Here is a 14,538-nt window from a genome sequence, read left to right as displayed (position 1 = left end):
TTTTTTTTTTTTTTTTTTGAGAGGGGGTCTGGCTCTGTCACCCAGGCTGGAGTGCAGTGGCCGGATCTCAGCTCACTGCAAGCTCCGCCTCCCAGGTTCACGCCATTCTCCTGCCTCAGCCTCCAGAGTAGCTGGGACTACAGGCGCCCGCCATGTCGCCCGGCTAGTTTTTTGTATTTTTTAGTAGAGAGGGGTTTCACCGTGTTAGCCAGGGTGGTCTCGATCTCCTGACCTCGTGATCCACCCGTCTCGGCCTCCCAAAGTGCTGGGATTACAGGCTTGAGCCACCGCGCCCGGCCTGGTTGTTTTTTTTTTTTTTTTTTTCAAGATTACAATATATTGTTATTAACCATAGTCACCATAGTACAATATAACTCTTGAATTTTTCCTCCTGTCTAACTGAAATTTTGTATCCTTTGATCAACATCTCCCCACCCCCACTTCCTAGGAACCACTCTTCTACTCTACTTTTATGAGTTCAACTTTTGTTGTTGTTGTTGGAGGCAGGATCTTGCTTGGAGTGCCGTAACACAATCAGGGCTCACTTGCAGCCTCAACCTGCTGGGCTCAAACCATTCTTCCTCCTCAGCCTCCTATGTAGCTGGGACCATTGGTGTGTGCCACCATGCCTGGCTAATATTTTTTTAACTTTTTGAGATTCTGTATATAAGTGAGATCATGGGGGTATTTGTCTTTCTGTGCCTGGTTTATTTCATTTAATATAATGTCCTCTAGGTTCATCCATGTTGTCACATTTGACAGAATTTCTTTTTTAAAGCTGAATAGTATTCCATTGTGTTGTATGTACTACATTGATATCCCATCCATCAGTGGACACTTAGGATGATTCCATATCTTGGCTATTGTGAATAATGGTGTACCTAACATGAGAGTGCAGATACCTCTTTGACATACTGCTTACATTTCCTTTGGATATATATCTGGTAGTGAGACTGCTGGGTCATATAGTAGTTTTATTTTTAATTGTATGAGGAACCTCTGTACTGTTTTCTCCAGTGGCTGTACTAATTTATATTGCTACTGACAGTGTGCAAAGGGTCCCTTTCTCCCTACATTCTAACGCTTGTTGTCTTTCATCTTTTTTACAGTAGCGATTCTAACAGATAGGACATGATATCTCATGCTTTAATTTGCATTTTCTTGATTAGTGATGTTTTAATATACTTGTCGACCATTTGTATGTCTTCTTTTGAGAAATGTTTATTCAGATCCTTTGCCCAATTTTTAATTGGATTCTTTTCTTGATATTTTTTGAGTTCCCTATATATTTTGGATAGTAACCCCTTAAAAGATGTATGGTTTGGCAAATGTTATCTTAGATTTTACTCTCTTCTGTGAAGGCTCAGAAGGCTGACTGCCTTCAGACCTCGGAACAAAGACTTAAATAAGCACTGAGATTTGCTTCCCAAAAACAGTTTTATAGGTAGAAAAGCACTTCTGGTCAGCAACTTAAAACTGTTCCTTTGTCAGGAACAGTTGTGTGAGTGGAAATTGCAGTATCAGCTGTAATCAGCTTTAACTAGGTCTTGAAATTTGCATAATTTCAACTCTAGTGTTACATGAGAGTTATGTGGTGTTTGGAAGGATGCTTTTTTCTTTGTTTTTCAGCAGAGGAGTCTTTTAAATCATTTGTATAAGGAATTAGGATCCAAATGCTGTTGTTGATACACGTTTGATGCTTCAAATGTGGTTTTTCCCTCCCTTAGGGGTATAGAACAGGCTATGCTTACAGGCATCCTCTCATTCGAGAGAAGCCTAGGCACAAGAGTGATGTGGAAATCCCAGCAACTGTGACTGCCTTTTCCTTTGAAGACGATACGGTGCCACTCTCTCCTCTCAAATACATGGCACAGAGGCAACAGCGTGAAAAAACAAGATGGCTGAACTCACCAAATACTTACATGAAAGTGAATGTGCCTGAGGAGTCTCGGAACGGAGAAACCAGTCCCCGAACCAAAATCACGGTATGCCAGTATTTTACGTAGTTTGCCTTTACTAAATATTTTGCTTAGTTACTCAAGAATTGAATGTTCTATATTGAAAATATTTGGAAAATAAAATAATATTAAAAATATTACTGTCACTTATCTGGCTTTAACTTTGTGCAAGGCACTCTTCTAAGTGCCATACACAGATCATATAATTTAATTCTCCTAATATGAATGATGCTGTTTTTCTGTCTGTTTTATAGATGAGAAAACCAAGGCAAAAAGGGTTAATTAATCATGTTTTAATGGTAAACTCGGGATTTGCATGAAGACAGTCTGACTCTTGAGCCCAGTTCTTGCCCACTACATGGTACTGCTTTGTAGTTTCTGTTAAACTACACCAGTAGTTTAATTCACCAGTGAATTAAAACTATAAAAGTTATCAACACCTAATTGTACCAAAGCTGCATGAATCACTGCACATATAGCTACCCTTAGGCAAGATCTTGTAGGGTAGAGAAATGGGTTATTTTATCTTTTTCAGAATTTTGCATTAGATTTGGTTTGGTTTGGTTTGGTTTGGTTTTGGAGTGCACATCACCAAACATTCTCTAGGTCAAGCTTGTCCAATCCATGGCCTAGGATGGCTTTGGATGCAGCTCAACACAAATTTGTAAACTTTATTAAAACATTATGAGAATTTTTTGTGATTTTTTTTTAAGCTAATCAGCTGTCGTTAGTGTTAGTGTATTTTATATGTGTCCCAAGACAGTTCTTCTTCCAGCGTGGCCCAGGGAAGTCAAAAGATTGGACACCACAGCTCTAGATATTCAGAATTAGTTCATCTTATATAAACTAATGGCATTCAATACGAAAATACCTAGGCATCAGAATGTCTTTTCTGTAGTCTGTAAGATTTCTTGCCTCCCAGTAAAAGAACATAAACTCATTGGTTTCTCAGAATTCATTTTGTTGACAGAGATTGATGGTTAGCCATCATTAATCTTGATCGAGATCTGCTTTCTTTAAGGATTATAATACGAGGTAAATGAAAAGAATTTATGTAAGCTCCTTCCAACTCCATGGTTATATTTTGCTCTTATATACCAGATTATCCCCATTATAAAATGCTGATTAGGGCTTGGCCTTTTGTGTCAGCCAAAAATAAAAAGTGAAGTCTGATAAACTAAATCTTAAGATATTTCTTAAGGTTTTTTTTTTTGTTTTTTTTGTTGTTTTTTTTTTTTTTTTTTTTGACTTCTTGGCCATATTCATCTGACTTCTGTCTTCAGTACAGAAGACAGAACACTGAATGTGAGTGAATGTGAGATCATGCTCTCTGTGCTTGAAGTAGTTTCAGCATCGTGTTTGCACTTGACAAGAGGAGAAAGTTTAATTAGCAGTATAATTGAATATTTGTGTGAATCGTAGTGGCATTTATTTTTTAAGTGAATGCTGATTTTTAGCCTTTTGTAACTAGTATAAGATGAAACTAATTCACCACTAAGATATTTCTGAGTGAAATTATTTATTTAAACATTGGCAATGCCCCTCTTGAGACTATAAGCAGTTATCTGGCAGTCTACTAATATTTTCTTAACACAAAGCTTCATTTTAGAAAAATTTTTGATTCTTTAGTGGATGAAAGCGGAAGACTCATCTAAAGTTAGTGGTGGAACACCTATCAAAATTGAAGATCCAAATCAGTTTGTTCCTTTAAACACAAACCCGAACGAGGTACTAGAAAAGAGAAATAAGGTAAGACATGGTCTTCTGTAGCCAGGGGAGACATTGTAATTGTTTTATGTTTAAATCACAAGTGATTGAATCTGGTTAATGCCAAACTTAGAAGCTTGAATACAGAAGTATTTGTAATTTAATTCAGTATAATTTTAGCTTATATTGAATGCCTCCAGCTCTGTGCTAGTAATTGGTGAACAGGCTACATGGAGAAGATATATTAAACATATTTCTGCCTTAAAGAACCCTGCTATTAGGGGAAAATGCAGTTCTCTAACAACCTAAGACGAAAGGAAATCACTTGCCAGAAGAGTAGAGGAGACTAATACAAGCTGTTAGGATGGTAAAAGAGGTCTTCATGAAGGTGGGAATGGAAGAGACTCTCACTCTGGAAATGTCAAGTAGTAAGCTTTTATGAAAAGATAAAACAAAGGTCATCTGCATAGTTGCCCTCAAGAAATTTGTATTGAATTGTTTTTCAATTCAGATTCGGGAACAAAATCGATATGACTTGAAAACAGCAGGACCACAATCTCAATTGCTTGCTGGAATTGTTGTGGATAAGCCACCTCCTGTAAGTTTATGAAGCAATATGATCTTTGTTTTTGATCTACCACATTAATTTCATTGATTTTTAAACATGAATATTTATTTTTACTAAGGTTAATGTAAGCACAAAAAGTCAACCCACAAGATTTAAAATGCCACCCATAATTCCCAGTTTCCAGGTACAGCGACTTTGTTCTTTTCATTGCTTCTAATGTTTACTTTGATGTTGCCAGTAAGTTAGTTGAGATGAGGTCTTACTCTGTTGCCCAGGATAGTCGTGAACACCTGGCCTCAGGTGATCCTCCAGCCTTGACCTCCTGGAGTATCGGAATTACAGGTATAAACCACTGCTCCTGGTCCTACTTTGACGTTTCTAAAGAGCATCTTCTGCTTTTTCTTAATCTATGAGTTTTAGACCTGGACTATTTTTCACCAAATCTGTGTTACCCATTATAAGAAATACCATTGTTATATATGTCACTAAAAGAGAAAAAACATGGCCAATTACAATTGTAGGAAGCCATAAGATGATTCCCAATTTCACAGATGGAAAAAGTTCATCTTAGAATTAATGAAATATTTTTGAAAGATGGGGATTTATCCTGTTTATATAATGTTTCCCTTTTTCCCTCTCTCCATTCTCCCAGTAAGGACACATCAGTTTTTTTCGTGTGTGTGTGTGTTAGATCAGCTTTCATTATTTATATTACTACATGTTTGCTGCTGAGCCAGGTAGTATTTCCTTTCTTACATAAGTTACCCCTCCCTACCCTCACCTTGCCTTTTTGTCATTGGCTTATTATTTGGGGTACATTGGCTTAGTTCTTCCCAAACTTTTTAACAGAATTATAAAGTCCAAGCGGGGTGTGGTGGCTCATGCCTGTAATCCCAGCACTTTGGGAGGCCGAGGCGGGCAGATCACGAGGTCAAGAGATCAAGACCATCCTAGCCAACATGGTGAAACCCTGTCTTTACTGAAAATAAAAAAATTAGCTGAGCGTGGTGGCATGCACCTGTAGTCCCAGATACTCAGGAGGCTGAGGCAGGAGAATCGCTCGAACCCGGGAGGTGGAGGTTGCAGTGAGCCAAGATTGCGCCACTGCACTGCAGCCTGGTGACAGAGCGAGACTCCGTCTCAAAAAAAATTAAAAATAACATAAAATCCCTCCTAGTATTATTTTCCATGTGGTGAAAGGCAACAGGTAATCTCTCTGTTCCAGCCTCTCTTCATTCTGATCCAGATCTAAATTGGTTGCTCTCAGGCCAGCTGCACAGGTTCATCTGGAGGATTCCTGTGCTGCTGATCTACATTATATTTCGTTTCCTGTACCTTGTGTCTTCTGCTTTCTTGATTTCCTCCTTAACCATAGAACACCCCCTCAGCTTTCTGAGAAAAGGATACATAGGCAGTAATAGTCTGAAATGCCTTTATTCTACCTTCAAATGTGCATATAATGGATATAGAATAGTTTAGAAATAATTTTCCCTTGAAATATGAAAAGCATCATTCTGTCCCCTATTTTATTGTTGAAGTAGGAAGGCATTGGAATTCCTGAACTTTTGTTTAGGTGTTTTTTTGTTTTTTTTTTTTTGCTTTTAGACCTTTTCTGCATACCTGCTGTTCTGAAATTTTATGATTGTGTGTGTCATAGATCTCTTTTTGGTCTTTTTTCTAAGTAATTAGTAACCCTTTTCAATCTACAGCGTCATATCCTTCAATTCTGGGAGTTTTTATTAAGTGTTTCTTCAAGAGTGTTTTCTTCCCTTTTCTTTTTCTGCTGGTATATTATGTTAGTTTGAATGTTGGGCCTCTTTAAGCTTCTGATTTTTTTCTTTTCTCTCCTACTTGCTGTACCTTTATCTTTGTATCCTACTTTCTGGGAGACCTTCCTGATGTTTTCTAACCCTTTTAATTTTTTATTTTGATGTTAACTTTTTTTATTTATTTTATCTTATTTATTTTTATTTATTTATTTTTTTGAGATGGAGCCTCGCACTGTTGCCCAGGCTGGAGCTCAGTGGTGCAGTCTTGGCTCACTGCAAGCTCCACCTCCTGGGTTCACGCCACTCTCCTGCCTCAGCCTCCCGAGTAGGTGGGACTACAGGCGCCTGTCACCACACCCGGCTAATTTTTTTTTTATTTTTAGTAGAGACAGGGTTTCACTGTGTCAGCCAGGATGGTTTTGATCTCCTGACCTAGTGATCCACCTGCCTCGGCCTCCCAAAGTGCTGGGGTTACAGGCCTGAGCCGCCTCGCCCAGCCAACTTTTTTTATTTTTAGGAGTTCGTATTCCGTGAATGTTCCTTTTTAACAACATCCTAATCTTTACACTTTCTCTTATTGCTTTAAGGGTATCAATTTTAAATTTTCTTTATTTGCCTTTCTTTGTCTATTCTGAGTTGGATATGTCTGTTTATATGGAAGAATGAGACATTAAAGCCTATCAGAAGCTCTGAATATATACAGAGCTCGGGGTTGGTGAGCTTCACTGTAGGGTGATTGGATGTGGACCAGGTTGTTTCTCTGGGGAATCCCCAAACATTATTCTCTGTAATTCTTTTATCTGGGACTATTTCGTTTATCTGGAAAAGAACTCCAGTCTCCTGCCAGTTTCCAACTGTCATTCTAGGAGCCTGCAACTGTATTTTGTGTCCCCTAGTTAGTTTTTCTTTCTTAAGCCTCTGATCTTCTGCAGAGATGAGAGAGAGGGAAATGTTTTGCTCTGTGGAATAGGGAAGGGAACCTGGGAATCTGCTTCTTATTCAGACTTTTAACTTGTTTCTCTCTTTTCACCTTTTCCTTACCACCACCTTCTATGGTACCTATTGCCTGTAGTTTCTGGGCCTTACCAGACCTCTTCAGGGCAAATAAGCATGCTTCTCATTTGCATCCTTTTTTTCAGGACTGAGGCTTCAACTTTCCCAGCTCTGCTACCTGCTGTTCCACTTGCATTCCATCTTCCAAAAATATGTTAACATTTCTCATCCTTTGTTGTTTCCTCTCACATTCTTTTGTTCTTAAGGGTTTTTTTGTTTTTGTTTTTTTTTTCTTTTTTCTATTCCTTTACTATCATTTTAGTGGAGTTTTGGGAGGGATGAAAAATAAATATATGGGTTCCATATGCCAAGTGCAACTGAAATTCTTATTATTTCCTTTCCTGGAGAGAACACTTACAAGCTTATTTTTGTAACAAATTTAAAGAACTACTTTTGGTACAGTTTCATTTCTGTAAGCCTTTTTTACAAAGGTCTTTCAAATGGAGCAATTCTTTTTTTTTTCAAGTTTTTTTTTTATGTGAAGCTTATTAAAACTTGGCATAATGGTTTTTAAAAATTATTATAAAATTTACTTATACAGGCTTATTGAGGAAATATCACTGGCAATTTTAGTCAATTGGATCAGTAGTTTAAGAGTATTAATCTTACAAGAACATTTTAAACAAAGCATGTTACCTTGCATTTCTTAGGATTGTTGTGAAATAAGGCTTCACAAGCATCATATGTGAATTTGTGTGTATGTAGATGGATGGATGGATAGATATATAAATAAAACTCTTGGTAATGAATCTATTTTTATTTTTTCTCTGTAAGACTATGCAATTTGAAGATGATGATCATGGCCCACCGGCTCCTCCTAACCCATTTAGTCATCTCACAGAAGAAGAACTTGAAGAGTATAAGAAGACAATCGAACGTAAACAACAAGGCTTAGAAGGTTAGTTAATCTTTACATTCAGTGTGGCTGGGCGTCATGGCTCATGCCTGTAATCCCAGCACTTTGGGAGACCAAGGCAGGCAGATTGCTTGAGGTCAGGAGTTTGAGACCAGCCTGGCCAACATGGTGAAACCCCGTCTCTGTTAAAAAATACAAAAAATTAGCCAGGCATAGTAGCGCATGCCTGTAGTCCTAGCTACTCAGGAGGCTGAGGCAGGAGAATCACTTGAACCTGGAAGGCAGAGGTTGCAGTGAGCCGAGATCGCACCACTGCATTCTAGCCTAGGCGGCAGAGAGAGACCCTGTCTTAAAAAAAAAAAAGAAAAAGAAAACAATCTGAATGCTACTGTTTTATAATAAAATCTTCTAGAAAGTGAGATTCCCAGATGAGTAAAGAATTACTAGCCAAAGTAGATGTAGATAAATTAATGGATTTATACATTTCATAAGTATGTGGCTTTTTAACTCTCTTAATTTTAAATAATTATAGAGTGATAAGTATGTAGTTTTGATGCTTTGTAAAATCTCTATTTCTGGTTATCTCAAGGTGCTAACATTGTCACTTCAAAATTTAAAACTGCTAAAATTTTTATGTGACTTTCCTTAAGCACACAGACACTCTAGTAGGTTGAGTTTTCTAGCTTTGGAACCCTTAGTAAGTAGATTGTTAGGATTATATTTAAGATTTGTTAATGAAAACATCTTAAACAATTGACTACTAGCTCCCTTTTTCTCTGGAATAAGAGATTCTTCCTAGGAGGAGTTCTCTATCTTGAGTCTTTGGATAAACTTCAGGCAGTCCATGAGCCACCTGAAAAATATATGCTTAATTGTTTAAGATACACATTTAGGGAGGGGAGGGTTCAGGGTCAGGAACGAAGCCTGTCACCCAAAAAGAGGGTTAAGAGCCTCTGCTTTAGAGCATCCACAACATGCAGTTGAAATTTTTATGCAAAGCAAAACAAGCCAATAGTTAATGAATTTTTGTCTATGTTAGATATCATGTAGGAAGAACTAATGACATCTTGATCATCCGAGGAACAGTTTTTTGTGCCTTTGTCACAAAAGGGAGTCATCCTGACTCATTAATGTAATTATACTAAATTTTCTAAGGGTATTATTGAATTTGTTTACTCTAACATAAAGTTGGGAGCTTTCTCTGTTTTTCGTATTTTGTAAAATGTCCCTCTTTAATCTCTTGTTTTTTGAAAGCCTAAAGATGCCAGGTAACAAATGTTGCACTCTAGAACCATCACCTTTTTTATATAACTTTCTAAGTAGTTTCTTCCACATTTATTATGACTTATGAATTAGCTCAGTAACATTGCTCTGACAAGAATCACAAATTAAATATTGTTCAAAAATTCCATGAAGCATTCTGCCTCATTAATGTACCATCATTGGTGAGACTTTATAATTCTTTTCATCTGGCTGCACAGTATGCTTTGGTTTTCTAATGCTAGCAAAAGCTACATGCAACATATCATTTGCCTGGGCTGCCAGTAGCTGTGCCTCTTTTGTAACCTGTATATAAAATAACTATTAGCAGCCAGAAATGTTAACACATTAACCTCCTCTTAATGTATACTTATGGATATATGGGCTAACTGTTAGCATGCTCAGCTCACTGCTGAAGAATTTATCATCTCTGTGTATGCGGGCATTTGATATATGCACTAACCTCCCTAAAATCATATGCTGCTTTATTTTTGTTTTGCATGGCTTTTAACTAAACTCTTATCCAACAGATGCTGAGCAGGAATTACTCTCAGATGATGCTTCATCTGTTTCACAAATTCAGTCTCAAACTCAGTCACTGCAAAATGTCCCTGAAAAATTAGAAGGTACTCAATGTAATTTCCCTCATAGCATTCACTGAGTTAGTCTTGAGTCTGTGCCTCTGTGTTTTGTTTTCATGTGAGGATGTTGAACACCTCATCACAGTAAGTTTTCCATATTTTACTTAAATCTCTCAATAATTGCATATTTTATATCATTAAAAATGGGGCACTACTTTTGTTCAACATTTATATTGATTTACCTTAATCTGAATTTTGGCAACTCATAGTTCTTAAGAATTTGTGGAATTAAAATAAACATCTCCCAATCAACAGCATGAAATATTTTTCAGTATTGATTGCCACATGATCCCAAAACTAAAGAAAAATATGTTGTTGTCTTCCTCATTTATGCTGATTTGATTTACAATGAAACTGTCATTTCATCTAATTGGGATTATCTAGCTTTTGCTCTTTGCTTTAACAACTTTGTTCCTTTCCCCTTTATATCATTAAAGAAAATTAGCTTCTTGCTAATAAATTACAGTTTATTAAAATAATAATCTGTCTTCATTGGAATTAAAGTAATGCCTTATTACATTGCTAAAACATTTCAGTTTTGTAAAGTAAAGCAAAAATGTTAAGTATGTAAAATAACTCCCAAAAACCCCTTCCCTTTCGTAGAAAACCATGAGCTGTTTTCCAAGAGCTTCATCTCCATGGAAGTACCTGTTATGGTAGTAAATGGCAAGGATGATATGCATGATGTTGAAGATGAGCTTGCTAAGCGAGTAAGTAGGTTAACCACAAGTACAACCATAGAAAACATCGAGATTACTATTAAGTCTCCAGAGAAAATCGAAGAAGTCCTGTCACCTGAAGGCTCCCCTTCAAAATCGCCAACCAAGAAAAAGAAGAAATTCCGCACTCCTTCTTTTCTGAAAAAGAACAAAAAAAAGGAGAAAGTTGAGGCCTAAATAAAGTCTTTTTATAATTATTATTATAACAATGTGACATTGCACATTTAAATACCACATTTAAGTTGATCATTAATATGCAATGGTAGATCAGATTGGGGAATGTAGCAAACTGGACTTGAAGAACTGGAAAGAGGTTTTACAAAATAAAAACTTTCAGATTCATCTCTCATTTTATATGTCCAAAAATGGCTTTGAATTTTAAGCAATTACTAGTTTTAATTAGCTCTGCCCTCACGAAGTATTATTATAATTCACCGTAAACAGATATCTGTCTGAATTCCTTCAGGCCTTCTCTATAATATCTGTTAGAAAGAAATTGCCAGTGAGCAAGTGAGAATTTTTATTTCTCAATACTTGCTTCACTTGGTTAATCAGATTATAATTTTTTATCATGATTATTGACTATATTTTTGGAGTCCCATTGTTTCAATGGGCATTAACAGAATGCTTTAAAAGCTTCTAAGACAAGAATCTATAGCATTAGTATACACTGGCACATAATTTTTTAAAAAGTTTTAAGAAAAGATTCATTTGGAATTTTATTCACAGTATAAAATTTCCTCACCTGAAGTAACTTTGTTTGCCAAAAAAGTTGTTTTAATAAACTATAATTTTTGAAAACTTCCTTTTTTATTAGTTTAGAAAGCCCCTTATTTTTCAACAAAGGGGATTTTGTACACATAACATGGGTTATTTAGTTTACTCTGGCAAAAAAAAAAAAATAAAACAATTTTTGTATGTTGATGTTTGTATACCATTCAGTATAAAAGTGTCCTAAGCATATTAGCCAGTCTTTTCACAGTAGAGCATACTTAAGGCTGCTTGGTACTGAGTATACTTAAATATAACTCAAGAATCCAGGGACCTGGTGTCAAAACAGGATTAGAGCATATAAAGGTACATCTAGATTCATATTTGAATCTTATACTATATTTTTCTCTTAGTATTGCTAATGAGTAAAGAAAAGTCTCATAAGGTAGCCAAATGAAAAAGAATGAAGGGGAAAGTGAAAAATTAAGGGAACAAAAGATGGGATGTGAAAAGAAGAATTCTAGTTTGATAGTGACTCATATTCACGATAGGATACAAAGTGTGATTTGTTGGAAACATGTCCCAAATTTCAAAAATTCTGCTTCTCTGCCAAAAGCAATGTCTTTCTTGCTTGATATTTGAGTTTTAAAAGGATCAAATCTTTCTAACCTTGTGTATTTTTAGAGGGCAGCACTAGAAGAAATCAACAGGTCTAATCCCACAAGTAAGAAAACTACCACTTCTTGATTTTTACAGATTAAAAAAAATCTTTTCAGTTAACTTTCTTTTTAATGTAAATACAAATTTAAACCTAGGCTTAATATAGGCTTTTCCCCTTTCACCCAAGTGATGTCAGTTTGATGCAAAATCAATGATCCAGAATGATCAGTGGGTAAAAATAACTCAAAGTGTTTCTTGAGGGTGAGTTGGCATGAAAAAAATTACATTGATTACAGTGTGTTTTGGAGCTGGCTCTGTTTGACTGCGTGCATATGATAATGCGGAGTTGAGCCAGAGCCTGGAAATGTCATTCTAGATATCAATAACTACTGGAATCAGTGTTTTAATCTCTTGGTGGAAACTTTCAGTTGCTTAACTCTCTATTGGAAGATTTTTAATGTTCTACATCATTTATGTTATATTACGATGTATGTAGAGACAGTAACCTGTGAACTATGCTTTTCCATAACTTTTTGAAAATATATATATCTAAATGAATGCAATGTGCATAAATATTTTTTAAACACAACAGTGAACTATTGCACCTTTTGCTAATGCCTCTATTTACTTGCTTTGGCATAAAGAATGAGCCAATGAACCTCTGTGTCCTGTGGAAAAATGTATAAATGTTATCTGATATTGCTCTTAGATGTAATGCTAATTAATGTTAAATCACAAATAAACAGTATTTTAAATATACAGACTTGTATCATGAGGTTTCCATTCATAGGTAGTTACTTAAAGTTATTGATGCTTCTGAATAAAGAATATCCTGGTAAATATATTTTCAAATTAGTTGAAAATTATATATATACAAAACCTGTCTTGTTTCAGCATATGTTGGAGGAGATATTCCCTAAAAGACCTATTTTTGGTCTTGATAATAGGATATGGTGGCCTGTATCAATGTAGAATAGATGTTGCAAGACATGTACCTCTCTCTTTTTTAATGTATTTGTTGTACAAATAACAGTGTAACAGAAAAACAGCAGAAAGAGTAAAAAATAGTTTACAATTTCACCACATTCACTTTTTTTATTTTTATTTTTATTTGAGACAGTCTCACTCTTGCCCAGTCTGGTGTGCAGTGGCACAAACTTGGTTCACTGCAGCCTCCTCCGCCTCCCAGGTTCAAGCAATTCTCCTGCCTCAGCCTGTCGAGTAGCTGGGACTGCAGGTGTGCGCCAGCATGCCCAGCTAATTTTTGTATTTTTAGTAGAGACAGAGTTTTGTCATGTTGGTCAGGCTGGTCCTGAACTCCTGACTTCAAACAGTCCACCTGCCTTGGCCTCCCAAAGTACTGGGATTACAGGCGGTAAGCCACCGCGCCCAGCCTTCTTTCCTTTTTGAGATGGTTGCCCAGGCTGGAGTGCAGTGGTGTGATCATAGCTCACTGCAACCTCAAACTCCTGGGCTCAAGTGATCTTCCTTCCTTAGCCTCCCAAGTAGCTTGGACTACAGGCATGCACCACCACACCCAGCTATTTGTTTTTTGTTTAGACAGGAACTCACCATGTTGTCCTGGATTCAAGTGATAATCTTGCCTCAGCCTTCAAATCATTAGGATTATAGACGTGAGCCACCACGCCTGGCCCATATTCACATTTTAAAAAATTACATTCCCTTCCAGCTGTTATCTAGTTGTGTATATATATGTATATATAGATAGATATAGATACATAGTTATATATATATCATTTATATATAGGTGTTTTTTATATATTATGGTGTGAATGTAATTTTTCTGTTTTTTTCTACTTAGATAACCCATCTAGAAGATTTTCAAACTAAATCTGTCATATGAATAATTTCTTGTGATTATTTTTCTACTTTGTTCTAAAAATACAGTACAAGAGGAGGATAACATGTTAATTGAGGGCTGTGGTTAATTGAAGTTTTTACTGTAATTACCCATTATAAAAATGAAGGGTTTGGTCAGAGAAAAATAGTCATAGTCTTGGGCATATTTAATTATTACCTTGGCTTGTAAATAACCCTGTGGTAAAAACTTGCTATTTTAGAAAGATGCTCATTTCAAAGTTCCCTTTCATAAAGCAACAAAGACGATTATCTTCAGTTCTTACTTGAGAGTCAATATAGCACAAAAGTTAGCATGTACCTTTTCTTCCATTGATTAGTATTTTCATTCAGCAGGGAATAAAAAGAACCAAACTGATAAAATTTGTGACAGCATTGGCTTCTCTTAACATCAGGCCCCCTTTTTCCCCCACATAGGCAGAAAATACAAACTGATTATTTTTTTTCAAACTCAAGTGTGGTACATACTTACATCCAAGTTGCAATCTTGGCCAAACTGGGATTTTGAAAAAAAAGCAGTCTTGTTTGTGGCCACTAGAGGGAGTAATAGATCTAACAATCCAATGTTTCCAGTCCTTGCACTCAACTTCCCTATTTAGTCTGTGGGCACCATGTTTGTTGTGAAATACCCAGAACTTGAAAGAGAAGGCATTTCCTTTGTTGCTTCTTCACCTCAGTAGATTGTTCTCGACTTTGTTTCCTTAAGGTCCCATTACAGATACCACCCACAGTGGAGAACACATAGAAAGTTGTTGTGT

At 36.3% G+C, this 14,538-nt stretch overlaps 1 protein-coding gene across 7 annotated transcripts in view; it reads left to right on the top strand.

Moving 5' to 3' along the window:
- Positions 1-12,661, top strand: part of ADD3 (adducin 3) — a 124,916-nt gene extending 112,255 nt beyond the window's left edge. For 5 of the 7 annotated variants that reach the window (XM_023206590.3, XM_023206588.2, XM_023206589.2 and 2 more), the window contains 6 exons: positions 1,728-1,985; positions 3,588-3,707; positions 4,177-4,263; positions 7,830-7,953; positions 9,702-9,797; positions 10,416-12,661. In XM_023206590.3, coding sequence (XP_023062358.2) covers positions 1,728-1,985; positions 3,588-3,707; positions 4,177-4,263; positions 7,830-7,953; positions 9,702-9,797; positions 10,416-10,708 — 978 coding nt within the window. In that variant the 3' untranslated portion in view covers positions 10,709-12,661. The remainder of the gene's footprint in view (positions 1-1,727; positions 1,986-3,587; positions 3,708-4,176; positions 4,264-7,829; positions 7,954-9,701; positions 9,798-10,415) is intronic. The other 2 variants (XM_023206593.3, XM_023206592.2) reach the window with 1 other exon arrangement.
- Positions 12,662-14,538: the final 1,877 nt, after the last annotated feature.

The sequence above is a fragment of the Piliocolobus tephrosceles genome, chromosome 9 (genome assembly GCF_002776525.5).
Source record: "Piliocolobus tephrosceles isolate RC106 chromosome 9, ASM277652v3, whole genome shotgun sequence".
Lineage (NCBI taxonomy): Eukaryota > Metazoa > Chordata > Mammalia > Primates > Cercopithecidae > Piliocolobus > Piliocolobus tephrosceles.
The sequence above is the reverse complement of the archived record's forward strand: the minus strand, read 5'-3'. Positions and strand labels throughout refer to the sequence as shown.